Source organism: Giraffa tippelskirchi, chromosome 6, assembly GCF_054371585.1.
Source record: "Giraffa tippelskirchi isolate mGirTip1 chromosome 6, T2T-mGirTip1v1.2.pri, whole genome shotgun sequence".
Lineage (NCBI taxonomy): Eukaryota > Metazoa > Chordata > Mammalia > Artiodactyla > Giraffidae > Giraffa > Giraffa tippelskirchi.
In genome coordinates, this window is record NC_137280.1 from 53299274 (window position 1) to 53313615 (window position 14342).

Genomic DNA, 14342 nt, shown 5'->3' on the forward strand with positions numbered 1-14342 from the left:
GTAGAGCCTCTACCCTCCAAGTCCACATGCACAAAGTCTACCCATCATTTATCCCCCTCTCATTCATGTCCTACATTAAACCTTCCTTAATATCCCAAAGCATGACGCCTTGCACACAATAAAGACATTTAAGCTAAACCTCTTTCCTCTTCAGGGTGGGGGCATCCTGTCATGTTGTTGTTCAGTTCAGCCCATCAAGACTTAGGTTTCTAAGCACTAGAAGATTTTTATATATTGAGGATTTTTGTTGTTGTTGTTGGAGACATGGCTTTGGAAAATATGGTTCAACTAGTAAATGATTCAGTGAATGAATGATTTTGACCAGTTGTGGGGAGACACTGGGAGTTTTGCTTCATTTTTTATTACACTTGGAACTGTTTGCCTAGTGGGGTAGGACTTCTTTTTCCCTGTCTCAAATCTAAGATAATGTAGTCATTTTGTCAAAACATCTGACTCTGAAGGAAATTGCTTCTCTTATAACATTCAGAACAAGTTTTCAAATCACACTGCAAATGAACGGTTGCCAAGACTATGAAACAAGAGTTCAGACAGAAAGATCTACTTCCTAGAATCATAGATGAGGCGGGAACTGCCTTTTCCAGAAAGGATCCCTCCTCCCAGCATTTTTACCCATGTCTGGCGGCCAGGGTGGGACAGGAGCCCAGGTCTGCAGTATCCTGCTCTATGCACTTACCACTAGGCTTCCTTCCCCTTGTTGGAGCCACTCATTACCTTCCTTGTATGTTCGAGGCCTGGGAGAGGCAGCAGGAAGTAGAGTAAAGACTTGGGCTGAAGCTGGATGTCTGGTGAGAGGCCCTACTCTGACACTTTCTTGCGCTGACTGTTGCCAAACCATCAACTTGCACTGAATCTACATCCTTGTTTATAATACAGGAACGAGCCTCTCCTATAATCCCTGGGTTCCTGCGTCCCTGGGCTTGTCATAAGAACCAAGTAAGAGTCTTTCTGCTCCTTCTACATCCCAGTTCCTATTCCACATGGGCTCTATGGAGGTGATGCTCTGTCCTTTCACTGTATCTTACCCGGAATCATGTGAGGTTGGTTTGTCACAACACTGGTGATGTTAACTGGGATGTGTTGGTTAATGTGGTGTCCACCAGGTTCTCCATTGGAAGGTTACTATTTGTCCCTTTGTAATGAACTAGGAATTCGTGGGGAGATTCTTGGACACTACCTAAATCCTCCTTCCTCACAAGGCATGCATGCATCCGAGTCTTAGCATACATACATTGATGACTCTTGCCTGAATCAATTATTGCTTTGTTGGTGGTAAAATGGTGAAATTCTAATCCATTATTGCTTCCACATTCATTCATTGCCTGAACTGAACACACAATAAAACAGTGAATAAGACCTTGGGCTTCCCAGGTGGCACTAGTGGTAAAGAACCTGTCTGCCAATGCAGGAGACAATGAAGTTGCCCCTCATTACTAATGATTCTAGTTGGGCTTTTCATAAAAGCCTGACCATTGTTCCCTGTAGTCCGTTCCACACCTGAGGCTGAGCAGGGGTCTCCAGGCTTTGTTTGGGTTGGGGCACGACAAACCCCATATTTATTGGGTATGTGCCCCCAAGCCTCTTAGACAATAAATCTCTGTGACAGTGAGAGGGATGTGACCCCAGACAAACAATATGTTACCTGGTTCCAAACTAAGGTGATGGTGTTCCTGGAGTGATCGCAGGTGTATGGTGATATGATGAGCACAGATGCTTTTCCGTAAACTGGCTGGAACTCATACATCTAAACAAGGCTAAACTTCTGAGTAGTCACTCCGGGAGATGCCCTATGCATCCTCATACAGGTGTCATTTCTTAAAATAACTGCAGAGCTCTGTTTTTGGACTGTTTCTAAGGTTCGTTTTGAAAAATTGCCTAAGAATGATCAATGTATTATTTACTCTTTATCTTTTTCTAAAATAAAAATAATAAATTCTAAAATAAAAATAAATCACTCTGATTATACTCCTTTGGTTGTTCCCCAAGATGAGTCCAATATATAAATACAAAGGAAATGTATCCCATTTTAGGTTTGTGGGCCCAGGTTCAAGCTCACACACCAACGAGGACACTCCCTGTCTTGGAATGAGGACCAAGGAAAGCCACCGTGCAGCTGAGCTTCAATGCTTTGGGTGGAAAGAAGACTCCTCTGTCTTGGGCATCTTGGGAGAACAGAACCCAGTAGATGAAATAATTGCATCAGACCTTTATTGAAGCTCACAAGCCTAGCAAATCTCCAAGACAAGACAATGCATGTCTGACTTCAAAGCCAAGTGCCCTGAGCACATATGAATCAGGACCACAGCCAAGCTGAGGCCAGGATCATTACCTGACCCGCTTGGACCTCCAGTACTGGAAGTGGCCTTGGCTTGCCATGCTCCCCCATTTTTGTCTGAATTTCTTGGGTTGGGGGGGGTCCTCTGCTCACTCCTTCTGCCCCTTGAAACAGACTTTCCCCTCTGTCCCACGGGGAGCACAGCACCCCATCGTCAGTATCCTCAGGTGCAGCATCTTCTACCTAATTCACCAGCTCTGGTCATGTAAGAGATGCCACCTTACACAGAGGTCAGTGATGCTGGAGACGTAACGGGCTGTGCTGGACACCGTGTGCTCTTTGGAGAGACAAGGCTTTTATTTCTGTGGGTTGCCAAGTGGCTGGTGTATAGAGAACAGTCCCAGGAGGGTGTCTGAAGCTCCCTGGGAAGCCTTGTGTCTTATTTGCAGGCACATCATCTTATCTGCAAGGTCTCAGGGTAGAAACGAGATCAGTGTACCTAAATTACTGGCTCAGACAGAGCAAGAAGCAGCAAAAGAGTTCACAGGGCAGAGTCTTGTTCCCTCTATTCACACTTTCCGATCCCTAAATTATAGAGCACAGCTTCTCTAATGAAAGTGTGAACACACACACACACACACACACAATCCATTTGATGTAAAGCCTTCTAGTGTTCACTTTCCGACAGTACCTAGAACATCGCTCCATCCTGTTAGGTGGTCTTGCGGCCACTCAGCCTTCCTGAGCTGGCGGTGAGAGATGTACACACCGAGGATCTCGGTCCAAGGAACTCTGTAAATGTGGTGGTTTTCACTCAGGAGTTCTCACACTTGGTCTGTTTTCCAGCCAACTGCCTCCTTCTACTTCAAAGTTCAGGGCCATAACAGCGTTGCACAGCTGAGCCCCAAGCCTTAGTGAGCAGGTATAAATGCTTGTCTACTAGGTAAGGTATGGCATGCTGCAGAGTTATAACACCAAATGAGTTCTACAGAAAGCTTTAAAGTTCCAGGGACTTCCCTCATGGTCCAGTGGTTAAGATTCCAAGCTCCCAATGCCGGGGGCCTGTGTTTGATTCCTGTTCAGGGAATGAGATCCTGGAAGCCACAACTAAAGACCCCACCTGCAGCAACTGAAAGGATCCCACATGGTTCAACTAAGACCTGGTGCAGCCAAATAATTTTTTAGAAAACTTTACTTTGATGCTGAAGCTCTAATACTTTGGCTACTTGATGCAAAGAGCCGACTCATTGGAAAAGACCCTGATGCTGGGAAAGATTGAGGGTAGGAAGAGAAAGGGGCAAAAGAGGATTAAGATGGTTGGATGGCATCATTGACTCAATGAGCATGAGTTTGAGCCAACTCCAGGAGATAGTGAAGAACAGGGAAGCCTGGTGTGCTGCAGTCCATGGGGTTGCTCAGTAGACTGAGCAACTGAACAAGTTCACAATAGTTTACAGGTTTCAGGGGAACCTCTCTCTCTCTTCTTGGTTTTCTTCTCTCCCCTCCAGCCCAAATGAAGTTCCTATTAGTGTAACAAAGCAGCACAATGGAAAACCTAATTTAAAGCAATTAAATGGTATTCATTTGCAGGCATTCTCAGTGACAGGAATGGCCATGTTCAATTCAGAGCCTGGATGGTCTCTCTAGGTCTTTAATTAACTGTCTGTGTCTACACATCTCTACACTCCATTGGAACCACAATTATTTTTTAGGACTACAGTTATTATTATAGACAAAGTCAATCCAGAAAGTCTTAGGAAGTCAATTTGCATTGGAATTAAAGCCGGGCAGAGCATAAGCAAAGTGGGTTTTCCCAGATGAAGTCATACTGTGAACAGTTCCGTGTGGGTTTTCCCATCACCTTCTCAGTGGGAAAAGTTAAATAGACTAAAGTAACATTTAAATAACAGTTTCTAACAACAAATTGAAACACAACTGAAGACATGCCATGGGGCCACTCATGATTTATTGCCAGATGTTCTCTGCAATGAGTAATTGTCATGAGCAAGTGTAGAAGCGAGGCTACTTCCTGGTGGGAAAAGCAGGTGTGTGTGAGGCTGGGAGGACAGGATGGAAAGTGCTGGAGAGGAGGTCCTTCGATTTGGGTTCCACAGGATGGGAGCTGAGAGTTGGGGAGAGGTGGGTGGAGCTCCAAACATGGATGCTCCATCCTCTCCTCTGCTCACTTGTCGGACTTCTCTGGGTTCCAGACTCTCCTGGACAGCAGCAGTAATTCTTATGTAAATGAATGAGAGACACTTTCCCTTGGCTGATCCTGTCCTAAAGTTGGACCCTTTATCCTGACAATACATTCGGCTTGTCCTTCATGGAGAAGGGAATGGCTACCCACTCTAATATTCTTGCCTGGGGAATCCCATGGACAGAGGAGCCTGGTGGGCTACATTCCATAATGGTCACAAAAAGTCTTAGCGCACGTGTCCAACATGGAAGGAAAGAGCATCACAGGGAGGAGGAGGGGAGGCACCGGCCGTGTTCTGCTGCACACATGAATTTAACCCTGGTACCTGCCGAGGAGGAAGCAACAGTGTGTCCAATTCACAGATAAGGCAACTGAGGCTCAGCAGATGTGAATGAGTTGCTAGAGGAGGAGGAGAAGGAACTGGGAGTGGGCTCCTCCAATCCCTCTGCTGCCTCCCCCTGGGATGGAGGAGGCAAGAGGGCCTGGCCAGCCAGGAGCAGGTTGGAGGGTGGGAGATGTCTCCACGGGCAGGAGACGTGGATGCTGGGAAGTACCCCAGCCCCATGGTTGACCTAGGTCACTGATTTCTGCTCTAGGAGACTTGACCCTGCGAGTGTCTGCTGATCTCCGTGGTTTTTCTGGTTTCTGTTGTCTTTCTTCTCCAGGTGGGGCTGGTGGCCTCTTCCAGCTCACCATAGAGCTCTGAGCTCAAGGAGGAGGACCTGCTATTACATATACATACACAAACACAGATGCATATATACTGTCCATGTACACACACACACACACATATATATACACATATACACAGATGCATACACATATGCATATACATATTGTATGTATACTATATATACATATATTTATAAATATATCTATAGTACATGTATGTATATTATGTATGAACATTTAGCATAAGTTATAATATGTGGTATTGGAGAAGACTCGTGAGAGTCCCTTGGACTGCAATGAGATCAAACCAATCAATCCTAAAGAAAATCAATCCTTAATATTCATTGGAAGGACTGATGCTGAAGCTGAAGCTCCAACACTTTGGCCATCTTATGCAAAAAATTGACTCACTGGAAAAGACCCTGATGCTGAGAAAGATTGAAGGCAGGAGGAGAAGGGGACAACAGAGGATGAGATTGTTGGATGGCATCACTGACTCGATGGACATGAGTTTGAGTAAGCTCCGGGAGTTGGTGATGGACAGGAAGCCTGGCATGCTGCAGTCCATGGGGTTGCAAAGAGTTGGACACAACTGAGTGATTGAACTGATAATATGCTTATGTATAGTATATGTATGTATGTTACCTACATATATAAGTATGGTATGTACTCATGTATATATTGATATATACTCATGTGAAAGTGTTAGTCACTCAGTTGTGTCTGACTCTTTGTGATCCCATGGACTGTAGCCCACCAGGCTCCTCAGTCCATGGGATTCTCCAGGCAAGAATACTAGAGTAGGTATCCATTCCCTTCTCCAAGGGATCTCATCTTCCTGACCCAAGGATCAAACCCAGTTCTCCTGCATTGCAGGCAGATTCTTTACCATTTGAGCCACCAGGGAAGCCTGTATATTTAAGTAAATGTATGTCATGTATGTAACAATAGTGTGTGCCCACTATCTATGTATAATTATACACATATGTGTTATTAATTTACTATAAGATATAAAAATGGTGTCTATTTGAAATTATATTATTCTATGTTATTTACTTTTCTGTTACGATTGCTATCAATAAACAAGATAAAAATAGGACTGGCTAACGGTGGCAATTGGCAGTAAGGAATAGTGGGACTTAGTTACATTCCTGTGTGTGAAGAAAGTGGAATATTTTGATAATATCCTTTCTGCCACCTGACACAGCCATTCCCTTTATTCCTCCTCCTTTTTCTTGGATTTTGAATGTCTCCAGCTGGTTAGGATACCCTGGGGACACAGCAGGTGGCCCTGAAGTCAGACCCCACAGCCCCCACCCCCACCCCTCAGCTTGCTTCTGTGATCTCACAGGTCTGAGTTGCCCAAAAATGTGGTTCTGGACTCACATACACTTAGGGAACAGTTGGCACTAAAACCGTCTTTTGGAGATTAATGGCTCTGATAAAGATCCCAGAGAAACAGCTTAAGTTTGCTTAACCTGGACTTTCCCCTAAGTGGCACTGGATTTCTAGAACATTTTTCTTTCTTCGATGCTTACCACTAAATAGCTAACAGGCCCTACCCGATCTCCCTTCATCCCCTTCAGCCCTGGGGGCCAGCTTCCCCAGGTGTATTTGCAGTGTCTGCAGCTGGTCTGCTTTCTTGAGGTGTCTGCAAGCTTCCACCCTCACTTTCCTCAGTCTTTGCTTACCTGACACCCTGAGTGAAGCCACTTCTAGCCCTCATCCCTGTTTTCTTCTTTCTTCCTAAGCATGCATCACTGTCCAACAGTCTACGCATTTGACTTATTTGACTTACTCTCTAAGAGGACCAGAGCTCTTTGCAGGTGGGTGTTTGGTTGGGGAGCTCTCTGCTGTAGCTCCAGGCATTTAGCCTAGATCAGGGTCTGGAGCCCGAGAAGTGACTCCCTGAAGGGGAATGAGGTGGAAGAGGCTGTGTACGTGCTATGTCACTTCAGTCGTGCCCAACTCTTTGCGACCCCATGGACTGTAGCCCTCCAGGCTCCTCTCTCCGTGGGATTCTCCAGGCAAGAATACTGGAGTGTATACCTATTCCCTCCTCCAGGGGATCTTCCCGACTCAGGAATCAAACTCAAGTCTCTTACATCTCCTGCAGTAACAGGTGAGTTCTTTATCACTAGTGTCACCGGGACTGCAGGGAAGGACCATATGTGTAATTACGACTGGGGAGCCCAGTGAAGGCAGTGGACACAGCAGATGGGGAGCAACCTGTTGGGAGCCTTTCTGGTCATCCCCTCAGATTAGACTCCCAAAGTGATCTTGGCCTCTCTCTATCCACATTCATCCAACAAGCCTTAAGCACCTATACCCAGTACACATCAGACAGTTAACCAGACAGTGGTGACCCAGTTGTGGGGAAAAAAGTAGAGGTGGGGCTTCCCTCACCCAATGGCTCAATAATGACTCAATGGTAAAGAATCCACTTGCCAATGCAGGAGATGTGGGCTTGATCCCTGGGTCAGGAAGATTCCCTGGAGAAGGAAATGGCAACCCACTCCAGTATTTCTGCCTGGCAGATCCCATGAGCAGAGGAGCCTGGTGGGCTACAGCCCATGGGGTCGCAAAGAATCAGACGTGATGGAGCATGCATGCACTGCCTTCTCACTAAGCAAGATGTTTGCTCTCCATTTTTTTCTTTTCCCATAAAACTGAAAGGGTGAAAAAGCAGCTCAATCACCAGGAAAAAAAGAGTTAAGAGCAAATCAGTGCTAAAGAAGAGAAGATGCTTTTTATTTCATTTTTAGCTTGAAATCAGCCTCACTCTCTGCTGGGCTGCATAGAATTTCAAATCTCTCTGAACAGACCTCCCCAAATCACTAGGGTTCTAATTTAAGAAATAACTGGGATGTAACGTGACCCTCAGCACAATTGTCTGGAATAAATTCTTTAAGAAATCCAACGTGTGCATGCATATGAACACATAATCGTTTAAGTGCAGAAAGTACAAAAATCCATTTCAGCTATTAAACTGGATTTAAAAGGCATCAGGTGGTGAATTTGATGGTGAAAACAAAACCTCGGGAACCCAAAATGCTGTCTAAATCTCAATTCACAGATTTTTTCAACTAGAGAACTCTCAGCGGATGGATGAAAATCCGTAATTCAGGGAGTCTTTAGGGAAGGAGGTTGGTTTTATATCAGATGCTTGTACACTGAGGTGCTCTGGGAAATTCGAAACATGGACAAAACACATCCAGCCTTTGTCCAGGCCCAGTGGAGTGATTCTTCTGCAGCCATAGACGTGAGTCCCACATTCTTAAACCATGTGCTTATGTGCTAAGTCGCTTCAGTCGTGTCCGACTCTGTGTGACCCTACGGACTGTATCATGCCAGGCTCCTCTGTCCATGGGATTTTCCAAGGAAGAATACTGGAGTGGGTTGCCATGCCCTCCTCCAGGGGATCTTCTGGATCCAGGGATCGAACCCATGTCTCTTAGTTCTCCTGTATTGGCAGGCAGGTTCTTTACCACTAGCACCCCCTGGGAAGCCTTCGTAAACCATGTACAGCTGTCAATTCATTGGAAGAAAACAGAAAAAGACTCTTGTGAAATAACCACATGATCATGAAGTTATTAAATGAGTATTTCATCATTTTCCACCAAAATAAAATGCTCAGTAGTTTAAGTCCTTAAATGGTCTAGGGCTCAATAGAGGAAAGGGATGTGACTAAAACATTCGGAAGTCTGTCTGACCGAGCTGAATTTGTGATGTACATAAATAACTCACCTGGCTCTTCTTCTCCATCTGTTATAAAAGAGAAGAAACAACCAAGAAAGATTAAGGTTGCCTAGAAATCCTTGAACTCTTCCAACTTATTTACACGTAGAAAGGCAAACCCTGCAAACTCCAGCATCCTCGGAGCTGGTACTGTGAGGGTCCCCCCTTCCACGTTTGCTGCCCCATTTGAAACTCCGTATGTTCTCAATTACCAGCCACTGTGGTTTGATTCAGTGAAGGGAGTAGTTGCACTCATGCATGGTTTGCCTTTTTTTTTTTTTTTAATCTTTCCCAGTGAGCAGAATTTTCAGAGAACAACAGGCTGGTGAACCCGTGACTGAGAGGTCAGCACACACACATGGGAAGGCTGAGGTGGGAGGTATTTCTGCATCAGCTGTGCCTTGGAGACTGTTGGCCAGAAGACCTTCAATGGTTACTCCAGCAGCGCTACCTACCGTATGGATTTTCATACTGTTAAGGGTAAGTTTTGTAGTCTGGCAAAGAAAAGGTATGTATGCTACTCCTTGACCTCTGGGACAAATGAGGGGTGCAAGAAAAAAGTCCTGTCTGCAAATTTAGACTTTTGTTTCCCTTTCCTCCCCCACCCCAATAAGTGGAACTTCTCATTGCCTTTGTTATTGTTTGGTTTTATTTATTCATTGACTGCGAGGCATGTGGGAATCTTAGTTCCCCAGTCAGGGATGGAACCAGCGCCTGCTGCACTGGAGATGGACGGGAGTCTTAACCACTGGATGGACCATGGAAGTCCCTCACTGCCTTTGAACTATAGTAATTACTGAGAAGGAGACATCACCTTCCTTGTAAGGTGGTTGTGCAAGAAACACTTGTCAAATCCCTTTATACTGAGAGGTCCATAGTGTGAACTCCTCTTACCTTAAATGTGCCATTTGTTCATTTTCCAAAAATAAAAACTAGGGAAAGAAAGTCTTTAACGCCAGCCCCAGTCCCCATTTGTAGCCAGACGGCGTCACTGACAGGAACAGGATGGGTGGGAGGACAGGCCGTGGGGGTGGGATTAGTGGAGGGGCATGGCAGGGATTCATGCATTCATTCCAAAGACACATATTATTCACTGTCCTTGTGCCGGGTGCTGAAACACGTAGAGGGGATAAAAAGTGCCCATGACAGACAATAACGTAATGAATGACAGTATATCTGATTGTGGTCAGTGCCAAGAAGGGAAGAGGCTGGGATGGAGAAGAACACTAAGGAGCTAAGAAAAATCCCATGAACACACTGAGTGGAAGGAAGGGCATTCTGGGAAGATGGAAGCTGAGATCCGAATTTTAACATCTCAGAATCTTTTGTGGGGCACTTGTTAAAAAAGCAGATTCCTGGGCCTGGAGCAGAGCTCGGGAATTTACTGAGAACCTCTAGGAATTCAAGTGGGTTTTGAGGGCACACTTTGAGAAACCTTGTCTTCATTCAGGGTCCTGGTGACTCTGGAATTCCGCTGCTCTGAGGAATTTTGTTGGCTGCCATGTTTGGGGCAAGAAAAGATGGCAGATCTGGGACTAGATGTCTGAGCTGTAACTCTGGTCACTTCTACTCATGGTACATTGGCCACACCTAACAATGTGGGGTGTGAGAATGCAAATTACCTGTGAGCCCAGAGGAAAGGGAATGGATACTGGAAACTGTGGCAATGTCTGCCCCGAGGAATGCAGGAGGCAGAGGCATCAGGCCTGGAAAAAATGGTACCTAAGCTCTCAAGGAGTTCTGGACACCTATGGATGGTGGAGGCACTATGATAATATGAAAATAGTGGTCATCATTTCCAGAATTGCCAACATCGTCCCTAGAGAAATTTCTTAATTTTTAAAAGTATTTTATACCTGCTAGGGTTAATTGAAAGATAGTTAATGTATATTAGAGCTTCTCAGGTGGCGCTAGTGGTAAAGAATCTGCCTGACAATCTAGGAGGCGGAAGAGACAGGTTTGATCCCTGGGTTGGGAAGATCCCCTGGAGGAGGAAATGGCGGGGATCTTGCCTGAAGAATCCCATGAACAGAGAAGCCTGGCAGGATACAGTCCATGGGGGTCACAAAAGAGTCGGACACGGCTGAGCGACTAACATATACATATATACACACACACACTACCATACAGGTCACTCAGTCATGTCCAACTCTTTGTGGCCCCATGGACTATAGCCCACCAGGCTTCTCTGTCCATGGGATTCTCCAGTCAAGAATACTGGACTGGGTTGCCATTTCCTTCTCCAGTATAGTACTATAGTAATGTATATTAACAGAGAGTCTCCTAATTGAAGTTTCTTTAAATATCTGATAGTTTATGAGACAAGGGACACAGCGTAGGAATAACAGAGTCTATGCTAATCACATCATGTGATGGAATTGATAGTGGTACTGGGTCTCTTGAGTCTGGGACATACTGGGTTAGGGGATGCCACAAGGCACTTGGCTCTACCTCCATCTGCTCTTTAACTCTGGCTGAAACCCATCACCTCATTTCTCTGCATCTCTTTCTTCCTCTATAAAACAAGCTGGAAAGAGACAATGGATTACTATGGTCTCTCTCAGAAGAACTGAGAAGCTTCCATCTTGATGTGGTCAGGTATGATGAAGAGTTTTGAATCACTCCCTGTATGAGAAATCACAAACCAAGATACACAGTGGTATTTTAAGCTTCTGAGAAATATTCTGCAAGCTTACCACAAAGAAGCAAAAATGGCTCATACCAGCCTACATGCTAAAAACTCATTGTGGAATGAGTCTTAGGACATGCTTTATTAACTTGGGTTTGCATTTCACTTATTCCACTTATTGGATGTGTGGCTTCGAAAAGTTGTTTAATCTTCAGATCTCTCATTGGCAAAATGGATTCTAATTTATTTCCAAGGTGCTTGTGAAAGTAATGAGATAATGTGACAACAGGCTTATTTTAGCATTGCATCAAAGCCATCCTGATGGTTGCTTCATGAATGTGAAATGAATTAAATGCCCAGCTTGTGAAAGACTGAATCATTATTACTGTCATCCTTGTAGCTTTGTTGTGGTTGGTGGCTCAGATGGTAAAGAGTCTGCCTGCAATGCAGGAGACCAGGGTGTGATCCCTGGGTTGGGAAGATCCCCTGGAGGAGGGCATGGCAACACACTCCAGCATTTTTTCCTGAAGAATTCCATGGACAGAGGAGCCTGGTGGGCTACAGTCCATGGGGTTGCAAAGAGTCAGGCATGACTGAGTGATTAACACACTCTGTAGTTTTGTGTCTGGTGTGTACCTGGTCACACTAGATTCTATCAGCTTCTGACAACCTAGATAGTTGCTGGAGATTCCTTCCATTCAGAGAAGAATCCTTTTACAGACTTTCTTTCTTTCCCCAACTAAAATGTGCTTAGGCGGCCGGTGCAGCAAATGCCCTTCAGTAATGGGTCTGGGTCCCCATCAGGCCTTGCCCGCTTTCCTGCCCGCCAGGAGAAAGAGGAGCCCAATCATCTCTGAATTTTCACTCCTCGCACCTCATCCTGGTGCTTCCCAAACAGCCCTCAGTGCCCTCACAAAGTCCTGAGGCCAAAGGAACGCACACATCAGCTGGTTTCCTCCCACTTCACAGATGAGGGAGTGGAGGCAAACTTAGCCAGATGGGTCTCAGGTATTGAAGGAAGGGGTTCCAAAGGGCTGTGGATGTCCCTCGCCCTCTGGACTTTCCTTCTTCTGTGTTTCTGCCAAAGCAAGGGCACAAGCTAAACACCCAAGAAGCCCTCTGTGCACCTGACTTGTTCAGAGCCAAGCCTGCAGCTGCCCAGCCTCTGACCCCTGGCCCAGCAGCTCTCAGACAGCAAAGGGAAAGTTAGTGGAACCTTCCATCATCCTCCAGGGCTAAGTGGACAAGGCAGGTTGGACACTTCAAAAATCATGGTGAGATGAGTCATCTTTTCTAAGTGAAGACTCTCCTTTCTTCTGGAACACCCTCTCCTGTTCATTCCTTCCCGGGGCACCTCCTGGTCAGTGTACACCGTGCATCCCTGAGGCTGGGAGAGAGGAGCGATGCCAAATCACCCCATCATCCAAATGTGTCTCCTGATCCTTGAATCGCGGCCAGACCTTTCCCTCCACTGTTTGCCCTTCTTCAAGTCCTTGACCAAAAACTATAGCTTCGTCTCTTTGAACTCAGTGGATTGAAGTCTTTAAAAAAAAAATTATCGGTTACTATTTGGTAAGAGTGAAATTGCTCAAAATCTGACTGTTTGAGACATGCTTGTACATACGGGTGGCAGATAAAATTATCAAGATAAATTTAAGGGTGCTTTGGTTTTTAAGTACAACACATCCGGTCTACCTGTCCTGGTTCTGAGCTGGGCTGTAAGGAGCGCAGAGCAGGAATCACAGAATTGAGTTCCAGTTTCCTTCTGTCACTTACTTCCTCTGGGATCTTGCTTAAGGAGCTTAATCTTCATGGATCTGAGGTTCATCACCTGTAAAATGGGACAGTAACTACCACCTTGGGTTCACTGTAAAATTCATAACATTTAAAGTGTAACCAGAATACGACTTAAATGTGATAGCTTAAAAGTATCAAGGCAACATGTAATGAGATCTACTTTATACCCTGGGCTTCTATGCCTAATTCTGGGGCCACAGTTCACATTATAACCATCAGAGATTTGTGAATTTATTAGGAGGTTCCACCTCCATCCCCAGGCAGAAAATAAAATATTCTGGGGAAAGTATACTGTCTCAAAACTCACACAGAGGCACCCATGTAGTCCAGCAAAGGCTGGGGCCATGGTGGTCATGGCAAAAATCATATCTAACAGAAAAAGGCAATTCTGAAACTCAAAAAAAAATCTTACTCATTGATAGGTGAGTCTACAAGGCCAAGGAGGGAAAGGAAAGCATTCCTCACAGAATGAAGAGTCCCAGGAACTCAGCAGTAGTGGTGATATTTATTAAAGTCCACAGGGACGCCCCCAGTGGTCGAATGATTAGGGCTTCACCTTCCAGGGCAGGGGTGGAGGTTTGATCCCTGGTCAGGGAACTAAGATCCCACACACACGTCTGAGCCAAGAAACCGAAACACGAAGCAATACTGTAGCAAATTCAATAAAGACTTTAAAAATAGTCCACATTTTAAAAAACTTAAAAAAAAAGCCCACAAATTCTCTGATCTTCCTTCTTTTAGAACAGTGGAGCCTCCTCCTGTCCATGAGTGTGGGCTGTGTTTGGTGACACTCTTCCTGATGAACTGGGCATGGTGGAGGTGTGTGACTTGGCTTCTTCCCTGCCCAGGTCACTCCCTTGGGGAGAGGGGGGAGCCAGCTGCCACGTTGTAAGGACTCCTGCTGATACCACGTGAGCTCTCTTAGAAGCAGATCATCCAGCCTCGGTCAAGCATTCAGATGATGCAGCCCTGGCTGACACTTCTCTGCAGCCTGATGAGATAGCGTGGGCCAG

At 45.5% G+C, this 14342-nt stretch overlaps 1 protein-coding gene across 1 annotated transcript in view; it reads right to left on the minus strand.

The window, feature by feature from the left end:
• Positions 1 to 11655: 11655 nt before the first annotated feature.
• The window catches only part of FAM110B (family with sequence similarity 110 member B), a 150937-nt gene continuing 148250 nt past the window's right edge, over positions 11656 to 14342 (minus strand). The window contains exon 5 of the mRNA XM_081504371.1: positions 11656 to 13363. Coding sequence (XP_081360497.1) covers positions 13360 to 13363 — 4 coding nt within the window. The 3' untranslated portion in view covers positions 11656 to 13359. The remainder of the gene's footprint in view (positions 13364 to 14342) is intronic.